Below are 25,683 nucleotides of genomic sequence, written 5' to 3'. Positions count from 1 at the left end.
TGTGCGCCGGTGTATGGGTCCCGCCGGGTTCTTGCGAAGCACAAAGATAAAGATGTGTGAGAGATAATTGAGGCTCAGTCTATCTATTCCAATAGTGATATGTGTCTTAGTGCCCCTTCGGTTTACTTGTTAGATAACGAGACAGCTTTTTTGGATGGTCAAATTTGGGTGACGTGGCACCACTATGCATGAGTTAAATAGGAGGGTGTTTCCTGAAAATCAAGTTGTAGCAGTTAGCACATTGTGGTGTCGTCTCCTTTATGTAGGTCTGTAGTTTTCTGCACCCCAGTGAAATTATTTCCTGTACTTGCTCTACAACAAAGTGAAAACAAACTGTGGTGGTAGCACAGCAGTGATGACGTTTTGCTGCTGAGAGTGAGATTGCATGTTTTATTCCCAACAACTGTTTTCCCATCTAAAATACCAGAAGTGTCCAGATATATCAGTTGATTTGTTATGATTTATGCATATTGGTTTTTGATTACACATTCTTGTCATTTATTCATACTATTTTCACTGGGGTTGAAAGTGGAGCAGCTGGAACACTAACACTTCTACGCACTTAGACAGGTGCATGTTAACAAACCCTTGTACTAGAAATTAATTTGGGGCCCTCCACTGTGGGGCATTTCTCATAGCCTTAGTGTTGCCTTGGGATAGTAAACCCCATGAATCATTCCGTACTTGTGAAAGTGCAAGAAAATACTAGCACAAGTGGTAGTGCACTGTGTACCTCACTTGCTGTGTGGCCAACAACTCTGTGCCAGAACCCTGCCACTTCGTCATAGTCATTGAAGGGTAAAAACCCACGCTTTGTTTTGATAAGATTGGAGTAATTTCCTCTGCACGAAATCAAAGCCAATCTGACGGGTTGCACTCAGCTGTAAGGGGTATCACCAAAAAAGTTATGGCCACTTTATAATCGTGTCTTCTGTGGCGTTGGAGCCTGATGACTACTGTGAAGCACTATACTCTTCATTGAGAAGTCGGCCTCTCGGAAATACCTTTTTTGTGCCCTGCAAGATGTTGCTGTTTTGCTGTTCTAGGCTACTGCAAGTGGTAATCTATTGCCTTGTTCAAATGTAAGAGCAGTCAGCCTTGCAGTTAGAAGCTGGTTGTTCGTAGAGTCGACTGCTGGATTTGTTGGGGAAGCATGGTGAATGTGCTAGCTCAAGATTGCATGAGACAAAAGAAGAGAACCATGAAGGGCGATCACTGGGCTTCCAAGTAGAATAGTGACTGTTAAAGACTGTTAAACATTACTTTAGTTTTCTGCAGATTAATTTTTAGACCCACCTTTTACTTTGCTTATCCAGATCAGTGAGCATGCATTGCAATTGGTCCCGTGAGTTACTAAGCAAGGCAATACCATCAGCCAATGGCAAGTTACTGTGGTATTCTCCATTAACTCTTATCCCCGATTCTTCCCAATCCAGGTCTCTGAATACCTCCTGTAAACAAGCTGTGAATAGCCTTGGGGAGATTGTATCTCCCTGCCTGATGCCCTTCTTTATTGGGATTTTGTTGCTTTCTTTAGGAGGATTGTGGTGGCTGTGGAGCCATTATAGATATATTTCAGCATTTTTACCTACGGCTTGTCTACACCCTGATTCCGTAATGCCTGCATGACTGCTGTGGTTTTGACTGACTCAAACGCTTTCCCGTAATCAATGAAAGCTATACATAAGGGTTTGTTATTTTTCGTACGTTTCTCTATCACCTGATTAATAGTGGGAATATGGTTTGTTGTTGAGTAGCCTTTACGAAATCCTGCCTGGTCCTTTGGTTGACAGAAGTCTAAGGTGTTCCTTATCCTATTTTCGATTACCTTAGTAAATATTTTGTAGGCAGCGGACAGTAAGCTGATCGGTCTATAATTTTTCAAGTCTTTGGCGTCCCCTTTCTTATGGATCAAGATTATGTTGGCATTCTTCCAAGATTCCTGTACGCTCAAGGTCATGAGGCATTGCGTATACAGAGTAGCCAGTTTTTCTAGAACAATCTGCCCACCATCCTTTAACAAATCTGCTGTTACCTCATCCTTCCCAGCTGCCTTCCCCCTTTGCATAGCTCCCAAGGCTTTATTTACTTCTTGCAGCGTTACTTATGGGATGCCAAATTCCTCTAGACTATTCCCTCTTCCATTATTGTCATGGGTGCCACTGGTACTGTATAAATCTCTATAGAATTCTTCAGCCACTTGAACTGTCTTATCCACATTAGTAATGATATTGCCGGCTTTGTCTCTTAGTGCAAACATCTGATTCTTGCCTATTACTAGTTTCTTCTTCACTGCTTTTAGGCTTCCTCCATTCCTGAGAGCATTCTCAATTCTATCCATATTATACTTCCTTATGTCAGCTATCTTACGCTTGTTGATTAACTGGAAAGTTCTTCCACTTCTATTCTAGCTGTAGGGTTAGAGGCTTTCATACATTGGCGTTTCTTAATCAGATTCTTCGTCTCCTGCGATAGCTTACCGGTATCTTGTCTAGCGAAGTGACCACCGACGTCTATTGCACACTCCCTAATGTTGCCCATAAGATTGTCGTTTACCTTGTCTAGTGAAGTTACCACCGACTTCTATTGCACACTCCCTAATGTTGCCCATAAGATTGTCGTTCATTGCTTCAACAATAAGTTCCTGGTGGGCTGTCCGGATCCAGAGATTCTTAGCACCCTCTCCTGCGTCACAGGTCTGACCACTGCCGTGGTCAGTTGTTTCACAGCTGCTGGGGACCGAGGGCCGGGGTTTGATCGTTGTATTGATATAGGAGGTTCATATATATATATATATATATATATATATATATATATATATATATATATATATATATATGCAGGAAAGCGACGACGAGCTCTTTGGAAGATGTGTTTACTTAACGTTTTCGGCTGGTGGACCAGCCTTCGTCAGAGTACAGTACAGTACACTGACGAAGGCTGGTCCACCAGCCAAAAGCGGTAGGTAAACGCGTCTTCCAAAAAGTTCGTCGCCTCTTTCGTGCATATGTTACGTTGGGTCCTGCGGGCTGAACCCCCTATATACATACATAAGAAACCCCCTATATATATATATATATATATATATATATATATATATATATATATATATATATATATATATATATATATGTGTATGTATGTATGTTGGATTCATAGCCCTACACAAAGCGGTGCTGTTCTAGTACATGGCTGTAGTATCTTTTCCATGGCGATACAACAACGGTGCAGGCATTCTCAGATTGCACGGGTCACTGGCCCAAGACCCAGCTGGATGCACTGCACTTCTGTGGGCTGCCTCATTTGGGACGCCACCACAGCGGCATCGGTGAGTGGCTACTTGTTTGTACTTTGCAGGGCTTCTTGGCTCCTTAACAGCAGCCTTTTGCCTTTTCGGATCCAACAGGACATGTATATCAGTGTGCTTCAGGAGCATATCCAGCCTCTAGCTTTACTGTGCCCTTACCACTGTTTGTCAACCATACCAGAGAATGTAAATCTAGGAACAAGCTGCTGCCATAGCACAATTGGTAGTGCAATACATACATAATGTGGAGGTTGTGGGTTTATCCCCCATTGGTGCAATGTTGTTTTTTCAGCTGCTTTAATTTCCCTTTAGCTCATCATTTCTACACTTCAATTAAAATAAATTAAAATACATACCCATATGATTTCCTTGGCTTTATTATCTGTTGATTTCATATGGTTGTGACTAACAAAAATCAAATCCTTCAGTTCCCCTCTGAGACTGTGTCCCTGTCACTGTATGCATACTTGCAGTAGCACTGTCTCTGGCACACAAGGTTGGGCGTCTACCAACCAGGAAAACCAGGAATTCTCAGGGGCTTTGAAAAGTCTGGAAATACAGGGAATTGTGCTCTATCAGGGAAAATTAGCTGTAAATTTAATGAAAGGGAATGACAGTTGCGCTAATGCTGGCTTGAGTAATAAAGAGGAATTGTAACGAATCATCTTTGACTCTGTGTCGTGGGCTGGAGGCGTTGTCAGTTAACGACCGATTTTCCAGGCGCCCGATTTTTGGGACATGCCCGATAATTCGGACGGCTTCAAGGCACCACTACGTGCCCCATAGATTCAGTGCATAAGAATGTATGAAATTTTGGATGCAAGAACTCTTCGCCATGTGATTTTCTTGACTTTTTATCGTCACCACAGGTCTGAACCACAGCCGCTCTTTTGATTATCTCCGCTTCGAACCGGCACTCTCGCACGCAGATCCACTGGCAGTCGTAGTGACCACCGCAGCAACGCTAGGCCTAGCTACTTCGACATTTGCTACTGTTAGCAATTCGCTGCAGTTAGCAGTGATGCCAAATCAGGTTTTGTAATCCTTGCCAATGGCTTCGAAGTTCAGAAAGCATGACGCATTAAATTGGTTTCTGAAAGTAAGCTTTGCCTCAGTACAGCAGTGTTACGGGGTGAAGTATTGCGGGAAAACTTAAAGGGAAGCTGAAGAGTCTGTCGAATTCAATAAGACACTCATATACGGATGCGGGAACCTTATAAACCATGAAGGTAAAATTTTTTTTGGGGGGGGGGGGGGGATTTTTTACTTAGGAGCGACACAATCCTCAGTTAAAATTGCGCTGTAGCTCCGCCCCCCGTCGAGTGCCGCGCGCTGCTGCTGACGCTGACGATGCGAGCGGAGACTGGAAACCGCGGTTTAGTGACGTCAACACTGGTGTTCCGCTCCTTCGCAGTCTCTGCGACCGTGCCTGACCGGGCTTATTTCTGCGTGCATGCCGTCCTAATCTGCTTCGCTCGACCCTACATTCCTTTATTTGTGTGTATATAGGAGTGGTAGTTGACGTGCGCAGCATCAATTGAACTTGTAGGCCGATCATGCCGGCGTTCTGTGCTGCCTACGCTTCCACGAACACCAGCGGCCACGACGATGTTCCAATGTTCCATTAGTTCCTGCAAGACAAGAAGCTTTCAGCTAAGTGGGAGGCTGCTGTGAAGCGAAACAACTTCAAGCGTTCAAGAACAAGTGTTGTGCTCTAACCACTTCCGTGACGATTACTACCGGAGTTTATCAATAATGCGTGCTTTGGGTTCTCCTAAAAAAAAAAATTGTTAGCACGCTGAACGGAAGGTGCATGTTTATTGCTCACCCTTGACGCAGGTTTCATCGCCAAGCGCCGCGAATTTTCTATTCGCATGTGTGTTGTGAAACAGCCTGCATGCAGCTACCATAACGCAGTGCAAGCGTAAAGTTTACACGTGTTGGAAGGCCTGCTCACGCCAAGACGCTGCACTCCCCCTTCTCTTGCACACATAAGAAACCGACCATCTCACGCAGCCGACGGAATTCGCCGGTTACGAGTAGCGTGCGGATGGCGCACTGATGAAGGTTCTATACTACACGTGCTACAACAGCCGGTAAACTTTTCCCGCGTTTAAACCGTCTGTGTAGATTGCCGACAGCTTTGGGGCAGCGCACAAATGCTGAAGATCGCATCACCGCTTACGTTCTACGAGGAGGCATGCAGGAACATAACACTACAGTTGTTTGCCCGGAAACGTACTCACTGGAACGCTGAATGCGGCTTAGCAAAAAACATACTTGCCAAAGAACATCTCCAACACAAGGAGATACTAACACTTCGCCTTCGTTTGCGTGGAAAACAGTGCTTGCACCAGCATTTTTTGCTTCTTGGAGAGGCCGGCTCTTCGCAATCGGCTCGTACATGTAGTATGTACAAGTATGTACGTACGTGTAGTATGTACAGTCGCGGACAGAATATTATGGACCATGAAATTTAAGAAAAAGCTGAATATGTCCACAACCTCACAACGCAATCTGGTATTTGCATTTTGGACTTCGACTAGAATATGCTAACAACGTTGTCGTGGGCAGTTTTACTGGTTACTGCTACAGGCTGCTCGGGAACTGAACATTTTCAGAGATCCCGTGGTCCATTTTATTCTCTCCGTGACTGTACAAGTATAAACCCCTTACTAGTGATCTTGCACGCGACAGCGACAGCGCTGCAAGCGAGGCGATGGTTGTCGCGTTCACTCGTCGTCTGCAAGCCGAACCATTGTTGACGTCACGAGGCGCCCGACCAATCATAGGTGGAAACGAGGCGCGCGAGCTGGGCGTGTCTGCTGCTGCACTTTTCGTCGAAATAAAATATGTTGGCGCTTTCTTTCACTGAATTTCGATGCGATATTCGAATTCAGAGGGTTGAAAACCACGGCGTACTGCTCTTCACTAATTTTTTTCTGAAAAACCTTTCCGCTTCCCTTTAACAAGTGTAATCCCAATACGTCATCTTTAATTATACACGCATGCACCCACCATCTCCTGTCCCAGTACTAAGATCGATATGCCTAATAAGTGTACTGACAGGCCTCCGGAGCTCTTTAGGACATGCTCGTGGCAGTTTGAGCCGTTAAGGGCAGTAAAAAAGATGCATCAATTTTTTAGAATGTTTTCACGACCCCTAGAGAGTCTGAAAAAGTCGGACGTTGACTGCACAACTGACCAAGAGGATGCTTCAAATGGTCCATGGGGCGAACGTGAGGTGATGGAGGATGAGAACAGAAAGGACTGATACATTGAGCAAGGAACGGAAAAGGAAGTGTGCCACCACTTCTTTGAAGGAGCTTGAGGTCAAAAAACAGTGCTGTCTGATGCCGAGATGCAGGTGTTTCTTATTCAAGCAAGGAAAGGCAACACTGAGGCGTTGTGCATGGGCTGATAGTATGTCAGGACAGTTGATGTTGACTTTCCAGCTGCTGAGAGAGACGGGTGGATGTCTGATTTTCTCTTTATTAATTACTTCTCTCCACCTTGACGGTTTCTGCAGAACTATTACGTCAAACTCTTGCCTTTGCTTCGAGTCAACAAATTCAACTTCGCCCTGTCATCTGTCTGCTAGCCACCTGTTTAGCTCAGATGGTATAGCAGCTGCCCTGGAAAGGTGGTGGTCCTGGGTTCGAGTCCTGGACCAGTACGAATTTTTCTTCAATTGCGAGGCTTTTCTTTTGAGGAACCCATATGGGTTTCCTTTGTAGCAATTGCTATGAACGGGTGGATGTCTGATTTTTCCTTTATTAATTACTTCTCTCCACCTTGTGGGTTTCCACAGAACTACTACGTCAAACTCTTGGCTTTGCTTCAAGTTGTTGACAAATTCGACTTTGCCCTGCCATCTGCTAGCAGCCTGATTAGCTCAGATGGTAGAGTGGCTGCCCCGGAAAGGCGATGGTCCCGGGTTTGAGTCCCGGACCAGGATGAATTTTTCTTCAACTGGGAGGCTTTTCTTTTCAGGAACCTGTATGGGTTTCCTTTGTAGCAATTGCTACGAACGGGTGGATGTTTGATTTTCTTTTCAATAATTACTTCTCTCTACCTTTCTGGTTTCCGCAGAACTATTACGTCAAACTCTTGTGACAAAGTTCAGTCCTCATAGCAATGAGCTTGCTATCAGTTGATAGAAATGGCTCATATTCGAAAATATTTGCTTCTGTATGCATCTCTTTTTATTCATATTTGAAAATGTTTGACTCAGTTTGGTATGGGCTTTACTATTTTTTTCAAAGCTATTTGATTCGCTGTGCGTTTTATTAACCCCTCCCTTTTGTTATCATTTTAAATAAAATAACTACTACTCCTTACTATTCAAACTGGATTTTTAAAATTTTTAATATGCATACTAGAGAGTGACAGCATCAGACGACATCGTGTCAGCCCGTCTTGACATAAAACAAAGTTATTTATTTATTTATTTATTCATTTATTCAGTACCCACAGGCGCCAAAAGGCATTACAGTGGGGGGGGGAGGGGGCGAATTTTACAAAACAGTAACGTTCACAAAATATTTAGTTTTTTTTTTACCCAACGTGGGAGGAAGAAAACAACAAAAGTTCAAAAGCAGTTTCAGAATGGTAAGTTATACATGGGCAATTGAACCAAAAGGTAAAATAAACGGGGTAGTTGGGTAACTTCAACAGGGCAAAAAATAGATCATTTGATACAACATTGACGACACCGGCAGGTAACCTATTCCATTCTTGTATAGTTTTTGGAAAAAATTAATTCTTATTCAGTTGTGTCTTGCATGGAACTTCTCATACCTTTAGCGCATGGTCCACGTGTTGTGATTGGTAATGAGGCGGCATTATATATTTGTCTCTTTCTGTACCAATTATACCATAGTATATGGAATGGGAAAGCTTCAGTCGCAGCCTTCTGCATTGTACCTCCAAGGTATCCCAATTAAACCCTTCCTTAGCGCTCGTAGCGCTGAAATTAAGTTTGCATCGACCTGACACGTACCGCACACCTAGATTCTGTACTCTCTCAAGGTTATCAATGTCGCGTGCTGTCGGAGGGTCCCACACTACACAGGCGTACTCAAGGATGGATGTTACGTACATTTTGTATAGCAGCTCTCGTGTAGACGTGCTGAATGCTCTGGAGTTCCTATGAAGAAAACCTAGCACTTTCCCTGCCTTAGCGTTTACATAGTTAACCTGTTTCTGCCATGATAATTCTGGGGTGTACCAAACACCCAGGTATTTAAACTGTGTTACTTTAGCTATGAAATTGTTATTAAAGGTGTAAGAGAAATTTGTAGAGTTCTTCTTTCGAGTGAATGTCATGTTGACTGGTTTGGTTAGGTTTATCTGCATGCGCCACTTAGTGCACCATTCACTAATTAAATTGAGGTCTTGCTGAATCAGACTGGCATCATCCATGCTGCTAGTCACCCTATATAACACGCAGTCATCTGCAAACAGCCTTAGTTGTGATGTTAGACCTTCGCCACTATCATTTATATACAATAAAAAAAAAGTAAAGGACCCAGGACGGAGCCCTTGGGTACACCGGATGTAACTTCTTGCGGGTACAACTGAACCGCGTTTACAACCATGACCTGCCGGCACAGGTTAAGATATTCTTTAACCCATGAGACAAACTGTGGGTGAATTTTACATTTATGCATTTTTTCTATGAGCAATGAATGGGGTACCATGTCGAAAGCGTTTCTGAAATCGAGGAAGATACATTCAACTGAAAGCCAAAGCAGAAGCAATATCACTTGTGAATTCTGACAAATGTGTAGTACAAGAAAACCCCTTACGAAATCCGTGTTGGGAGGACGTAATCACAGAATTAGTATTCAAATGAGCTACAATGCTCGTGAATAGAAAATGCTCTAGTATGTTACATGCAATGGATGTCAATGATATTGAACGATAGTTTGAAACGTGTTTCTAGGGCCAGACTTATGAACAGGGACCACAATACCTGTTTTTCAGTCATCAGGCAGGGAGGCTTCAAGCAGCAACTTGTCAAAAATTAATTTCAAGTACTTGGAAAGCGGTTCAACGCATGATTTGAACAGGAAGTTGGGTAAGTTATCGGCTCCACAGGCTTTAGAAGTGTCGAGTCCTCGAAGCAACGATTCGATGCCGCGGATGCTGATTACAACATCATTCATGTCACTTGTCGTTTCAAGAAGCGTTAGCTCGTCCGCAGAAGGCATTGTTGCAGGAGTGAAAACGAAACAGAAGTAGGCGTTGAAGCATTCTGCTTTGTCAGTGTCGTCATGAACTGTGACATCACCGAACACGAGAGGGGGGAATATTTATTACTACATCCTTTCCATTCTTTTTCACTCTGTGTTCGCTTAAGTTCTGTGCCACACAGGGAATTTCGCAAAGGCACTCAGGGAAAACCTGGAAAACTCAGGGAATTTGGAAATGTCAATTTGGTAGACACTATCGATTACCTCACGCATTGGGTAATGAAATAAAAGCAATTCAAGAGACTAACAGAGCATGTACTTCTATTAACTGTATCAGATGGAAGCAATGTGCAAGAGCAAGATGCATTGAATTTCATTATACTGGTACAGTAGCCAAGTCATTCAAAAGTGGCCACAGAACAGTTTGTGAAACAATGGATGCAGGAATCAAAGGAAATGCACAAAAGAAATTTTAGCTATGTACTTATGTATATAAACTAGAACAAGGCAGAAGAAAGAAATTGCAGTCTGCAGTGCAATTGGACTCATGCATACAGCCCACGAGTTTAATTTAAAGGCCTTGGATGAAATACCAAAAAGCATTTTTCAAATCATTAGAAGAGGTCATACAGGGCAAGAAAATCTCAGAAAGTTGGTGGCAGAGCAGTAATAATTTCATTTACAAGGGAGTCGAGATCACACTTGCACATAATGAATTACATGTAATTACTTGTAATTACATGTGATTACTCTGGACAGGCCGCCATTGGAATCTGAACCTGGCAACATTTAATGTCAGAACGTTATCTAGTGAGGCGAGTCTAGCAGTGTTATTGGAGGAATTAGAGGGTAGTAAATGGGATATAATAGGGCTCAGTGAGGTTTGCAGGACAAAAGAAGGATATACAGTGCTAAAAAGCGGGCACGTCCTGTGGTACCGGGGCTTAGCGAACAGACGAGAACTAGGAGTCGGATTCCTGATTAATAAGGACATACCGTATTTTCGCGATTCTAAGCACCCCCCGATTCTAAGCACCCCCCCTCTATTTTCGCGAAAAAATTGGGAAAAAAGTTTGCATGCGAATTTAAGCACCCCCCTATTTGTTCGGAAGCACGCGTAGCCAAGGCCGCCAAGCGCGCTTACTCACTCTGTCATCGAGCCGGAGCCGTCGGAGTCCCGAGGTGGCATGGCGTCCGCGGCGCGAGTACGCCGTACAGTCGGACTGTACGGATGTATGGCGAAAGCTACAGAAAGCATCCCCATCAAACATTGCATAGTAGATTTCGGACGCTTGGTAGCGGGTCCAAGTGGACGTTGTGGTCAAATCATTTAAGAACTGCTCGATCACAAACCACTTCGGCGGAACGGAAGACAACCTGCTGTGGGATATCGAGATCGGCGGTTGAAGCGGTGCGACGAATTCGAGTGGCAGTGATAGTAACTGAGCATCCGACACAAGTGGTGGGTTCACACTCTGCACCAATTTTTCTTTTGAATGTTTGCAAATTAAAATGTTATTTCTCGCACCCGTCTCGTCTTGATGTCGCAGCGAAAAGAGGGAGGGGGGGCTCATTCTAGATTTTTCGAATCTAAGCACTCCCCTCACTTTGGGCATCGTGATCGTGAAAAAAAGGGGGTGCTTAGAATCGAGTAAATACGGTAGCTGGTAACATACAGGAATTCTTTAGCATTAACGAGCGGGTGGCAGGTCTTATTGTGAAATTTAATAAGAGGTACAAATTGAAGGTCATACAGGTCTACGCTCCTACATCCAGTCATGATGACTAGGAAGTCGAAAGCTTCTATGAAGACGGGGAATCGGTGACGGGTAAAGTCAAAACAAAATACACTATACTAATGGGCGACTTCAATGCCAGGGTAGGCAAGAAGCAGGCTGGAGACAAGTCAGTGGGGGAATATGGCATAGGCTCTAGGAATAGCAGGGGAGAGTTATTAGCAGAGATTGCAGAACAGAATAATATGCGGATAATGAAGACCTTCTTCTGCAAGCGGATTAGCCGAAACTGGACGTAGAGGAGCCCGAAAGGCGAGACTAGAAATGAAATAGACTTCATACTCTGCGCTAGCCCTGGCATCATAAAAGATGTGGACAACTCGGCAAGGCGCGCTGCAGTGACCATAGGATGGTAAGAACTCGAATTAGCCTATACTTCAGGAAGGAATGGAAGAAACTGGTACATAAGAAGCCAATCAATGAGTTAGCGGTAAGAGGGAAACTAGAGGAATTCCGGATCAAGCTACAGAACAGGTATTCGGCTCTAACTCAGGAAGAGGACCTTAGTGTTGAACCAATGAACGACAGTCTCATGGGCATCATTAAGGATTGTGCAATAGAAGTCGGTGGTAACTCCGTTAGACAGAATACCAGTAAGCTATCGCAGGAGATGAAAGATCTGATCAAGAAACACCAGTGTGTGAAAGCCTCTAACCCTACAGCTAGAATAAAACTGGCAGAACTTTCAAAGTTAATCAACAAACGTAAGACAGCTGACATAAGGAACTATAATATGGATAGAATTCAGCATGCTTTCAGGAACGGAGGTAGCCTAAAAGCAGTGAAGAAGAAACTAGGAATAGGAAAAAATGAGATATATGCATTAAGAGACAAAGCCGTCAATATCATTACTATTATGGATGAAATAGTTCAAGTGGCTGAGGAGTTCTATAGAGATTTATACAGTACCAGTGGCACCCACGACGATAATGGAAGAGAGAATAGTCTAGAGAAATTTGAAATCCCACAAGAAACTCTGCAAGAAGTAAAGAAAGCCTTAGGAGCTATGCAAAGGAGGAAGGCAGCTGGGGAGGATCAGGTAACAGCAGATTTGTTGAAGGATGGTGGGCAGATCGTTTTAGAAAAACTGGCCACCCTGTATACACAATGCCTCATAACTTTGAGCGTACCGAAGTCTTGGAAGAACGCTAACATAATCCTAATCTATAAGAAACAAGACACCAAAGACTTGAAAAAATTATAGACCAATCAGCTTACTGTTTGTTGCCTACAAAGTATTTACTAAGGTTATTGCAAATAGAATCAGGAACACCTTAGACTTCTGTCAACCAAAGGACCAGGCAGGATTCCGTAAAGGCTACTCAACAATAGACCATATTCACACTATCCATCCGTTGATAGAGAAATGTGCGGAATATAACCAACCCTTATATATAGCTTTCATTTATTACGAAAAAGCGTTTGATTCAGTCGAAACCTCAGCAGTCATGGAGGCATTACGGAATCAGGGCGTAGACGAGCCATATGTAAAAATACTGAAAGATATCTATAGTGGCTCCACAGCCACCGTAGTCGTCCATAAGGAAAGCAACAAAATCCCAATAAAGAAAGGCGTCGGGCAGGGAGATACGATCTTTCCAATGCTATTCACAGCGTTTTTATGGGAGGCATTCAGAGACCTGGATTGGGAAGAATTGGGAATAAGAGTTAATGGTGAATGCCTTAGTAACTTGCGATTCGCTGATGATATTGCCTTGCTTAGTAACTCAGGGGACCAACTGCAATGCATGCTGACTGACCTGGAGAAGCAAAGCAGAAGGGTGGGTCTAAAAATTAATCTGCAGAAAACTAATGTTTAATTATCTCGGAAGAGAACAGCAGATTACGATAGGTAGCGAGGCACTGGAAGTGGTAAAGGAATACATCTACTATGGGCAGGTAGTGAACACGGATCCGGATCATGAGACTGAAATAATCAGAAGAATAAGAATGGGCTGGGGTGTGTTTGGCAGGCATTCTCAAATCATGAACAGCAGGTTGCCACTATCCCTCGAGGAAAAGTGTATAACAGCTGTGTTTTACCAGTACTTACGTATGGGGAAAAACCTGGAGGTTTACGAAAAGGGTTCTGCTTAAATTGAAGACGACACAATGAGCTATGGAAAGAAGAATGATGGGTGTAACGTTAAGGGATAAGAAAAGAGCAGATTGGGTGAGGGAAGAAACGCGAGTTAACGACATCTTAGTTGAAATCAAGAAAAATAAATGGGCATGGGCAGGACATGTAATGAGGAGGGAAGATAACCGATGGTCATTATGGGTTACGGACTGGAAGGGAAGAGAAGCATAGCAGGGGGTGGCAGAAAGTTAGGTGGGCGGATGAGATTAAGAAGTTTGCAGGGACAACATGGCCACAATTAGTACATGACCGGGGTAGTTGGAGAAGTATGGGAGAGGCCTTTGCCCTGCAGTGGGCACAACCAGGCTGATGATGATGATGACTTTTAATCAGTCACTTCTTTTGGCAGTTTTGTAATTGAATGATTACTTTGTTTACTTGATTGCTTGCTGTAGTTCAATAACTTTTTTTCAGTAACCAATTACATGTAACTAGTTACTTTATTGACGAAACAAGCTGTAACAGGCAATGCACCATTGTAAACTTGAATTTGATAAACACAACAGTATAACGCCGGCGGTCATGCCATGCAGAATGTACGTGCATGCCCGTGTTTACACAATCTGATGTAGGTGTTCAGTTTGTTTTTTCTCACCTTATAACATTCCATCAGGCGTTGGCTGACAAATTGAACTGGTGGTGGTATGTTTCGATAGCGACGACTACTTTGGATGTTAATGCCAGGAAGTCGCATACAAATGATTCTTTCAGCTCTTTATTGGCCTGATCGGGAGTGTCTTCTTTAAGTTCTGGCAGCAATGAAGTGATGTATTTGATGGAGGACCCAGATGACGAGTAATGGTAATCTTGTGCACAAAATGTCTATGTTACAACACTCCTCTATTCCCAGTGCACATATTGAATGAGATTTCAGTGCCACTGGTCTCTTCCCAACAAGAACGCGGGAATATAACCGCAAAAATTTTTGAAACGCAATTGTTCATGAACATTAGCAATGTCAAATTAGTTTTGTGGAATCCCACAAGGTGGAGCAAGTATCATGAAAGGGAAAAATTGTCATCCACCCAAATGTAGTGCAAAACTATAAAGGAAACCCATACGAGTTTCTCAGAACGCTTTTCAGTTCAGGAAAAATTTGTCCTCATCCGGCATTCGAACACGGGACCAATGCCTTTTTGGGGCGGTCGCTCTGCTATCTATGTGAACCAGAAGGCTAGCAGTTCACAGCGTGAGGGTGAAAATTATGACAACTCGAAGCACAGGGGTACAGCATATGGCAAATTGGTTCTGTCTCCTTGTACTTCGTGTTGTCGATTAATTTGTCCTTTTTTACAAGAACATTATTCCACAGGAACAGGCTTTTTGTAGTTTTCTAGATATGCTATATGGCTGGCAGGGAGCCGAGAATTTTGTGGTGCCAAAAACCAGGGGCTGCTGCAAGGGGAGCGAAGACAACTGCAATGCAGAGGCTACAAGCGAAAAGGTTGGTGACCTGCACCAAGCTTCAAGTTCTCAGCGAGCAGCTCATTGCACTCTCGACAAGCGAAGCCCTGACTCTTTAACAGGAGGACTGCATCGCAGAGATTAAAGAGGAGTTGGAGGGCCTGACAAAAGACCTGAAACTTTACAATGCACCTATTGAACCGCACATTTGGCACAAAAGACTCAGCGAGGAGTACAAAAGAGTGCGACATCAGTCCCTCGCTACACATATGCATGTTTGACTCGAGCGCCTACAGTGAATGAGGCCATAGCAAGCGAAAGCTGCTGATGTGGACACTGAAATTTCCACTACAGAGTTTGCGTGCGATGGCTCAGCTGAAACTACTGTTACGGGGATGTTGCGAGTATAGAAAGACTATATTTACAATATATATACAGGCGGAGTCAGAGTAGCTAAGATGGCTGACCACCAACAACACGCAGCAGCCAGCGTCTCTGATCTTCTTTGTCCTCTCTCTTCTTTTATCCTTCCGTAACAGGACCCCCAGAGCAAAGGCAAGAGTTTGATATAATAGTTCTGTGGAAACCCACAAGGTGGAGAGGAGTACTTAAAGGGAAAATCAGACATCCACCCATTTGTAGCAATTGCTACAAAAGAAACCCATACGGGTTCCTCGGAAGAAAAGCCTCACAGTTGAAGAAAAAGAAGAAATTCGTCCCGGACCAGGACAAATTTTTCTTCAACTGCGAGGCTTTTCTTTTGAGGAACCCATATGGGTTTCCTTTGTAGCAATTGCTACAAATGGGTGGATGTCTAATTTTCCTGTATTAAGGACACCCGGGTGGCGAAGCGCCGTTTCGGCGCATGGTAGGCGAAGAATTGCGAGCGAAGTATGGCTTTAGCCACGAAACGTGTACGACATCAACAGGCATCTGACTTGAGGATGCATCAAAATGTAGCGGCGAAATCTCATAATTTACGTCGTTAACCTGTTGTTAACTTGGTGTAGGACTTCATAAGGGCCTATGTAGCGAAGGAGAAGCTTCTGGGAGAGGCCAACCTGACGACATAGTGACCAGAGCAGCACCCAAGCACCTGGCACGAACTTAACGTTGTGATGACAGCAGCCGTAACGCTTTCTTTGTATATGCTGCGAGGCTAATAAACGAGATCGGGCAACTTGACGTGCCATGTGAGCATGATCGATGACTTCGCGAGCGTACTCAGTTGCAACAAGTGGCACAGAAGGGAGGATGGCCTCAAACAGCAGTGTGGGGTCGTGACCATACAAAAGATAAAAGAGTGAATATCCTGCGTTGTCATGTCGGGATGAGTTATACGCTAACGTCACGTAAGCCAGTATGGCATCCCAATCGCGGTGATCAGGTGAGGCATAGATAGACAGCATCTCTGTGATTGTTCGGTTGAGACGTTCCATAAGACGGTTCGTTTGTGGGTGGTAGGTGGTGGACAGCTCATTCTCAGCCGCACAAGAGTGGACGAGGTCGTTGACAACTTGAGATAAGAACGAGCGGCCACAGTCTGTAAGTGACTGTCGAGGTGCACTGTGGTGGAGAATGACGTTGTGGAGGAGAAAATCGGCGACGTGTGTTGCACAACTAGTCGGCAATACATTTGTTATCGCGTAACGTGTCGCGTAATCAGTAGCGACGGTGATCCACTTATTCCCTCTAGTCGTCGTCGGAAAAAGGCCAAGCAGGTCAAGGCCTACGTGAAAGAACGGTTCAGAGGGAACTTCAATGGGATGGAGTCGTCCGACAAGTGCCACGGGAGGTTTCTTCCGGCGCTGGCACAATTCGCAGGTTGCGACATAATGACACACAGAGCGGTAGAGACCCCGCCAGAAGAATCGGCATCGTATGCGGTCGTATGTACACAAAACTCCATGGTGTTCCGCTGTCAGGGCATCGTGAAGTTGTGCGAGAACGATGGATCGCAGATGACAAGGAAGGACAAGGAGCAACTCAGGGCCGTCAGGGTTGATATTGTGTTCGTAGACGATGCCATCATGCAGCACGAACATGCGGCATGTGCCGTTGGTGATGCCGGATTGCACTCTGGCGATGATGGACTGTAAGGATGCGTCGCGTTGCTGTTCAGCATGCATGTTGGTCATGTCAGTCAAAGCCATCAAGCAGGTCACCGGATCATGCGCAACAGGATTGGGAGGATCCACGGGGTGATGCGAGAGGCAGTCAGCGTCCTTGTGCAGGCGTCCAGACTTATAGTTTTCAACAAATGAAAATTCCTGTAGCCGCGACGCCCAGCGACCAAGCTGTCCTGTGGGGTTCCCGAAGGAAGACAGCCAGCAGAGGGCGTGGTGGTCTGTAACAACCGAAAACGTGCGGCGTACAAATATGGCCGGAACTTGGCGACAGCCCAAAGTAAAGCCAAGCACTCCCGCTCGGTGATGGAATAGTTTCTCTCAGCAGATGACAGCAGCGGCTGGCATAAGCTATCACGCACTGCACTCGGTACCATTTTGTTGTTGGGTGAAAACAGCACCGATGCCATGGCCGCTTGCGTCAGTGTGGGCTTCGGTCTATGCAGATAGGTCAAAGTGGGCAAGTATGGGAGGGGTGGTCAGAAACCGGATGAGAGCAGCGAACGCGTGAGCCTACTCCAGGCCCCATAAGAATGGCGTGTTCTTCTTTAGAAGATCTGTCAAAGGCCTAGCAACGTCGGCGAAGTTTTTGACGTAATGACGAAAGTAGAACACAGGCCGATGAAGCAGCACACGTGAGAAGCAGAACGTGGCACAGGGAAACTGCGTACGGCGCAAACTTTTTTCGGATCTCATTGGACACCGGGTGCGTCAACGAAGTGTCCCAGTACGGTAATCCGATGGGCGCCCGAAATTACACTTCGTGGAGTTCAGCTGAAGGCCGGCTTTTTGGAAAACCCCAAGAATTGCATCGAGTCGGGTAAGGTGGCTACTGAAAGTGGGAGAAAAAGAAATAGCATTGTCAAGGTAACAAAGACAGGTGGTCCATTTGTAGCCTCACAGAAAAGAGTCCATCATACGTTCAAATGTCGCAGGAGCATTGCATAGGCCAGAGGGCATGACTTTGAACTGAGATAAGCCATCCAGTGTGATGGAGGCTGTTTTCTTGCGGTCCGTTTCATCAACTGAAGTTTGCCAGTAGTTGGATTGAAGATTGACAAACGAGAAGTATTTAGCTCCGTGCAAGCAGGAGCTAAATACTATTCCAAGCGGACAGGCCGTCATTGGAATATGAACCTGGCAACATTTAACGCTAGAACATTATCTAGTGAGGCGAGTCTAGCAGTACTATTGGAGGAATTAGAGGGCAGTAAATGGGATATAATAGGGCTCAGTGAAGTTAGGAGGTCAAAAGAAGCATATACAGTGCTAAAAAGCAGGCACGTCCTGTGCTACCAAGGCTTAGCGGAGAGACGAGAACTAGAAGTCGCATTTCTGATATAGCATTAACGAGAGGGTGGCAGGACTTGTTGTGAAACTTAATGAGAGGTACAAAATGAAGGTTGTACAGGTCTACGCCCCTACATCCAGTCATGATGACCAGGAAGTCGAAAGCTTCTATGAAGACGTGGAATCGGCAATGGGTAGAGTGAAAACAAAATACACTATATTGATGGGCGACTTCAATGCCAAGGTAGGCAAGAAGCAGGCTGGAGACAAGGCAGTGGGGGAATATGGCATAGGCAGTAGGAATAGCAGGGGAGAGTTATTAGTAGAGATTGTGGAACAAAGTAATATATGGAGATCAGCAGGTTAGCTAGCATAAGCGTAGGGTGCCATCTGTTGATTCCACTCGCGTATTCATACATAGCCACCCACTCTCCGACGTCGGCACCATCGGTCCCGCAGAAAGTTCCAGGATCCTTCGGTTGCACAATCATAACCGAAGCTGACAGCGATGTAGCTGGCGATGGTGACGTTGACGTCACCATCGCGGTTTCATCCTTCCATGATGGCGTCCTTCATGGTGCGGACGGTGATGCGACGTCCACTGCGGAGCTCCGTTTCCAGCCGTGGTACCCCGCACCTCTCACCAATATGTTACGGGGATGTTGCGAGTTAAGAAAACTATATTTACAATATATATACAGGATGAGTCGGGGTAGTTAAGATGGCTGACCACCAACAACACGCAGCAGCCAGCATCTCTGATCTTCTTCCTCTCTCTTTTTTCATCCTTGCGTAACCATATATTGAAGGTTATAGACAAGGACGCGTTTGAGACGCTGATCTTGAAGAGCCCCTCTACAGTTGCCCAAGTTATTGAGCTTTGCCGAAGCTATGACGAGCTCCGCCGACAACACCTCGCCACCCGCCGCCTTATTCCACATCAGGAATCATCCGGCTTAACCCCATCGTTTCGAGATCCCACCCTGCTCTTGCAGATCAAGGCTTTCATGTGGGAAGATGTTGCTCACCAGCTCTCCCTTATATCCAGCCCACCAGAGTCAAGTTCAGCTCTCAGTCCGACCCTATGACACGTTATAAAAAAACAAGTGTCCGAGGTGCTTCCACAGGAGCGAGCGCCTCAGGTTGCCGCCCCATTTACTTATGCCGACGCCGTCGCAAGACCACCGATCCTGTCACAAGACCACCACTGCGGAGCTCCGTTTCCAGCCGTGGTACCCCCCACCTCCACTAATATGTTACGGGGATGTTGCGAGTATAGAAAGACTATATTTACAATATATATACAAGCTGAGTCAGAGTAGTCATGATGGCTGACCACCAACAACATGCAGCAGCCAGCGTCTCTGATCTTCTTAGTCCTCTCTCTTCTTTCATCCTTCCATAACAATACGAAAGTTCGAACTTGAAAAGTTCAGCAGATGCAAGCTGGAATGGTAAACATCCTGGAAATTTTCACAGTTCTGGCAAACTGTCCAGGAAAACGAAGCCTTGTTCAACATGGGGAACTTCTTGTATCTTCGCACAGCGTTGACTAGCAAAGCTGCAGCTGCACTGATTGACATACATGCAAGCTACAGAGCAGAACTACACTTTCGCTGTGGACACCTTCAATGAGCGCTTCAGTCGACAAGATACATTCGTGCAGGAACACAGAACGCAACTGATCAACCTGCCCTAGGTGAGAGCACTCAGTCAATTGCCTTCGTCAATGTTCACCGACGAATGCATGACCGCGTTCAAGAGAACATTGCTGTACTGAAGGCACTAAATGTTGAACCAGACAACTATGTGGCCATGTTGTGCGCTGCTTAGTTTCATCTGCTACCCGCAAAATGGGCAGTTGACTATTGCAAGGCCCCCTTCCAGACAAGAACACACTCGGCGCTTCAAGCCTGGAGGATATCTTGCATTCTCTTCGAATTGAGCTCAAGAGCCGAGAAAAGGTCCATGGAAGAGGAAGGGAAACCCTGCAGCAGCTACCACAACAATGCGGAGACGGAAGCCAACATTGCCATCCTCGCAATAAGCCAAGGGCTATTCAGGGACCATACCAGGGCGAAGGGTTCTTCGGCTGCACTGAAGGTGGTTGCCAAACTGTTACCTTAACCCTTTGTTGCATGCGGAATAATTACGTGCGCGAACTGTGATTTTTTTCTTGTTTCGTGTCTTTCTGCATCAGAAAAAACGGGAAAAATTTTTTCATCTCTTTCAAATGTTTATTTTGGAAGATACAGAATGTCCACTACAGTGGACAACATGAATACCAGCTCCGGTAGGGGAAAGTAAAAATGTTTATGTTTGCCTTTTCCACCAGGCAAAGTTCTTCCAATAACAAAAGGGCACTTTACTCTTCATTATGAAATAAAAAAAAACAGTCACTTTTGCCGTCAATGCACAAGAACACTTTGCACTTCCCGCAGAGGTATGTTGTCTTCCGCTTGCAGCCATTCATTTTGCACCTTTGTGCTGCACACGTTTGCTGGCGGGGGATGTGGCTTACGCTGTCGTACCGCACGTCTGCGGACACCGAGCTTGCTTTCGCAGGCGGCCTTCGTTTCGCTGCGGCTGAGCATGCTAGTGCATTAGAAAAATCAGTTTCATCAACAGTGGTCCTTGATTCTGTCTTGATCAGTGCTATCGCCACCGATAACTTGAAGTGGCTTAGCTGCATCTTACACTCTGCTGCAACACAGCGGTATAGCAGCCATGCGTTTACGACAGCCAAATCGGTCAGGTGAAAAATTACTCTTTTGTACCATTTTTTTGTCTTGAGATGGGTCCGGTACATAGAAAGCAGCATGTCACACTTGTCGACGCCGCCCATATATTCATTGTACCTTGCGATTAGTGCAGGGCTTTCGACCTCAACGTGTTTTTTTTTTGTTTTCGGTCAAACCGCCTCACTTTTACAAGTGGGTTGACACCATGCACATTTGAGGCCACCATTACAAGCCTGTTATTGTACCACTCACAAACAATGATGCCATGCTCTCTATCGACTTTGTAGTCGAACGAGCCCCTGCCTTGTTTTCTCAGCTCTTTTTCAGGCATCAACGGGCATTTAGCTGCCCTGTTTCTGCGCAGGGTGCATGTCGCATGCAGTCCCTTATCCTTTAGGTGTGCCAAGAGCTCTGGGGACGCAAAGAAATTGTCAAAAAAAAGGAACGTACTTGGAGGTACAGCTCTGGCAAGGCGCAGCACTACGCGTCCTGACGGGCCAATAGTCTGGGGTGCGTCAGGCGGGTCGGACTTCAGGTTGTCTCCGTGAAACTCTATTTCGTGAACATACCCGGACTGACCGGCCCTTACCCAGACTTTGTATCCCCATTTTTTTGGCTTGTTTGCCATGTAAACCTTTAGCGAGTGCCTTCCTTTGAAGGGGATGATCTGCTCATCTATTGCCTGGCAAGACTCTGGTTCAGCCAAATTCTTGAATGAAGCATTCAGTTGGTCGATGATTGGACGAACTTTCTGGAGGCGATCGAAGCCTTCCTCAGAACTCTTCTTTTCTAAAGCAGCATCGTTGAGGTGAAGAACTGATAATATTTCCTCCCATCTGTTCACCGTCATTGCGTCAGCAACCATGTCCTGCCTAGTGTTTGAGGACCAGTACGAACGCCTAAAGGAGATGTCGACTATTGACATGTACATGCATATGCCCAAAAAAACCTCCATTTCATTCTTTGTTATCACCTTCATTTTTGGACGATTAGATATTCTGTGCCTGTTAGATTCAAATGTTAGCAGCTCAATGAGATCCTCACCATACATGAGCTTGAACATTTTCAGTGCAGTTTTGCCTTCAGCAGCTGCAGCCTTAGGCTTCAGCTCGTTGTGCACTTTGGTGCAATTAGGAATATCTCTCTTATCCCAACGCCATACCTTCGGCTTTTCCTTCTGAATGCGACGCTGTTTTGGTGCGCCCTCGCCTTCAGCATCGCTGTCAACGTCTTCCTCCTCACTCGCACTGCTATCGGTTATATCACTCCATCTGTCCACTTCTACTTCGTTCTGGCTATCATCTTCACTGTCAAGGCGATCATCGTCACTACCAGATGGCAAGTCTTCTCCAAGTAGCGCATTCACCTGGTCCCGTGGCAACGGTACATCCAATAGTTTATCGATTTCCGCATCGGTTAATTTCTTCTTTGAAGCCGGAATCCTCCTAATGAGAACAAAGTAAAGCTGCGTTAAAAACTATATAGAACATAATAAATAATGCACTCAAATCTGAGCAGCAGCAGTAAACCCTTACGAAAAGCCTCACATGGGCATGTCGTTTTCCCGCCATGCATGGTGTCCACCACAGTGGACATTTGAAAGAAGTTGTTCGTAAAACTGACCTATGTTTTACTCAGTCGTAATATCAATGGCGCGTACCTAACAGTATCTCTTTTCTTGTTTCCGCATAATTATACATCGCAAATTAGGGAAATGTGCGAATGGTAAGCCAAAAAGTGAAGACAAACGTCACTTACCCGCTCAAGCAGGGGGCAGCCATCTTCGTAGCAAAATTTCGAGGCAGCCGCAGTATGGTGGCGCCATCTAGCGCATCGAAAACGCACCTTTTTTGTCCACTGTAGTGACCAGCATGCACAGGAGCACCTGGCGTACACTGAATTTGCTCTAAAAATCGCAGAAATTTGTCCACTACAGTGGACACCATGCAACAAAGGGTTAAAGACGTGCCTGGCAAGCGTGTTATTTCTGTGAAAATGATCCACTCCCTACTAAAACATCATCTTAAAGGTTGTTTTAGCTTTATTATTACACAAAAACCTGTTTTCTTTAATTATGAGAACTTGTTATTGCATGTACAATTATATTAAACGTAAGAAGTATCATCATCAGCCTGGTTACGCCCACTGCAGGGCAAAGGCATCTCCCATACTTCTCCAACAACCCCAGTCATGTACTAATTGTGGCCATGTCGTCCCTGCACACTTCTTAATCTCATCCGCTCGCCTAACTTTCTGCCGCCCCCTGCTACGCTTCCCTTCCGTTGGAATCCATTCCGTAACTCTTAAAGACCATCGGTTATCTTCCCTCCTCATTACATGTCCTGCCCATGCCCATTTCTTTTTCTTGATTTCAACTAAGATGTCATTAACTCGCGTTTCTTCCCTCCTCCAATCTGCTCTTTTCTTATCCCTTAACGTTACACCCATCATTCTTCTTTCCATAGCTTGTTGCTCGTCCTCAATTAAAGTAGAACCCTTTTCGTAAGCATCCAGGTTTCTGCCCCGTAGGTGAGTACTGGTAAGACACAGCTGTTATAAACTTTTCTCTTGAGGGGTAATGGCAACCTGCTGTTCATGATCTGAGAATGCCTGCCAAACGCACCCCAGCCCATTCTTATTCTTCTAATTATTTCCGTCTCATGATCCGGATCCGCCGTCACTACCTGCCCTAAGTAGATGTATTCCCTTACCACTTCCAGTGCCTCGCTACCTATTGTAAATTGCTGTTCTCTTCCGAGACTGTTAAACATTACTTTAGTTTTCTGCAGATTAATTTTTAGACCCACTCTTCTGCTTTGCCTCTCCAGGTCAGTAAGCATGCATTGCAATTGGTCCCCTGAGTTACTAAGCAAAGCAATGTCATCAGCGAATCGCAAGTTACAAAGGCATTCTCCCTTAACTCTTATCCCCAATTCTTCCCAATCCAGGTCTCCGAATACCACCTGTAAACACCCTGTGAATAGCATTGGAGAGATCGTATCTCCCTGTCTGGCTCCTTTCTTTATTGGGATTTTGCTGATTTCTTTATGGAGGATTATGGTGGCTGTGGAGCCGCTATAGATATCTTGCAGTATTTTTACATACGGCTCGTCTACACCCTGATTCCGCAATGCCTCCATGACTGCTGAGGGTTCGACTGAATCAAACGCTTTTTCGTAATCAATGAAAGCTATATATAAAGGTTGGTTATATTCCGCACATTTTTCTATCACCTGATTTATAGTGTGAATATGTTCTATTGTTGAGTAGCCTTTACGGAATCCTGCCTGGTCCTTTGGTTGACGGAAGTCTAAGGTGTTCCTGATTCTATTTGCAATTACCTTAGTAAATACTTTGTAGGCAACGGACAGTTAGCTGATCGGTCTAATTTTTCAAGTCTTTGGCGTCCCCTTTCTTATGGATTAGGATTATGTTAGCGTTTTTCCAAGATTCTGGTACTCTCGAAGTCATGAGGCATTGCGCATACAGGGTGGCCAGTTTTTCTAGAACAATCTGCCCACCATCCTTCAACAAATCTGCTGTTACCTGATCCTCCCCAGCTGCCTTCCTCCTTTGCATAGCTCCTAAGGCTTTCTTTACTTCTTGCAGCTTTACTTGTGGGATTTCAAATTTCTCTAGACTATTCTTTCTTCCATTATCGTCGTGGGTACCATGGGTACTGTATAAATCTCTATAGAACTCCTCAGCCACTTGAACTATCTCATCCATATTGCCGCAGAGAGCTCTCCACATGCCAGGTACGAGCACTCTCGTGAGACACCTTTGCAAGCGTCTCATCGCTAAAGCCCATTACTCGTCGCATTGCCATTAGCAGAGCGCCAGCAATGCCTCGCGCATGGCGATACAGCGCGTGTCTCCCGTGCACGCGCTCACGGCAGCACCCGAGTCTGCCGTCCAATGAGAAGCCACGGCGTGGCTCTTGGCCTTCGGGGCGCGTGAAAAGTGCGTTCGGCGGAGAGACGCGGTTGACTGTGGAATAGGCTGCTGTTAACTCTTCTTTTGAAAAGTGTGTGAATGCTTAATATTGAGTTTCCGGGCACAAGTTCGCCCACAGTAACCCAGTGTGTTTAGTGTGCTTCATTGAAGAGTGCTAGAATATTAGTAATGATATTGCCGGCTTTGTCTCTTAACGCATACATCTGATTCTTGCCAATTCCTAGTTTCTTCTTCACTGCTTTTAGGCTTCTTCCATTCCTGAGAGCATGTTCAATTCTATCCATATTATACTTCCTTATGTCAGCTGTCTTACGCTTGTTGATTAACTTCAAAAGTTCTGCCAATTCTATTCTAGCTGTAGGGTTAGAGGCTTTCATACATTGGCATTTCTTGATCAGGTCTTTCGTTTCCTGCGATAGCTTACTGGTATCCTGTCTAATGGAGTTACCACCGAGTTCTATTGCACACTTCTTAATGATGCCCACAAGATTGTCGTTCACTGCTTCTGCACTAAGGTCCTCTTCCTGAGTTAAAGCCGAATACCTGTTCTGTAGCTTGATCTGGAATTCTCCTATTTTCCCTCTTACCGCTAGCTCATTAATCGGCTTCTTATGTACCAGTTTCTTCCGTTCCCTCCTCAGGTCTAGGCTAATTCGAGTTCTTACCATCCTGTGGTCACTGCAGCGCACCTTGCCGAGCACGTCCACATATTGTATGATGCCAGG

The 25,683-nt window shown here is 45.2% G+C and overlaps 1 protein-coding gene across 6 annotated transcripts in view; it reads left to right on the top strand.

Moving 5' to 3' along the window:
• Snp (Snipper) overlaps positions 1-25,683 on the top strand; it is an 84,996-nt gene that overhangs the window by 35,379 nt on the left and 23,934 nt on the right. For 5 of the 6 annotated variants that reach the window (XM_065437358.2, XM_065437362.2, XM_065437359.2 and 2 more), the window contains one exon: positions 3,232-3,328. The exons of the other annotated variant lie outside the window; for it this stretch is intronic. In XM_065437358.2, the coding sequence (XP_065293430.1) occupies positions 3,232-3,328 (97 nt within the window). The remainder of the gene's footprint in view (positions 1-3,231; positions 3,329-25,683) is intronic. 6 annotated transcript variants of the gene reach the window in all.

This window comes from Dermacentor albipictus, chromosome 9 (assembly GCF_038994185.2).
Source record: "Dermacentor albipictus isolate Rhodes 1998 colony chromosome 9, USDA_Dalb.pri_finalv2, whole genome shotgun sequence".
Taxonomy (NCBI): domain Eukaryota; kingdom Metazoa; phylum Arthropoda; class Arachnida; order Ixodida; family Ixodidae; genus Dermacentor; species Dermacentor albipictus.
The sequence above is the reverse complement of the archived record's forward strand: the minus strand, read 5'-3'. Positions and strand labels throughout refer to the sequence as shown.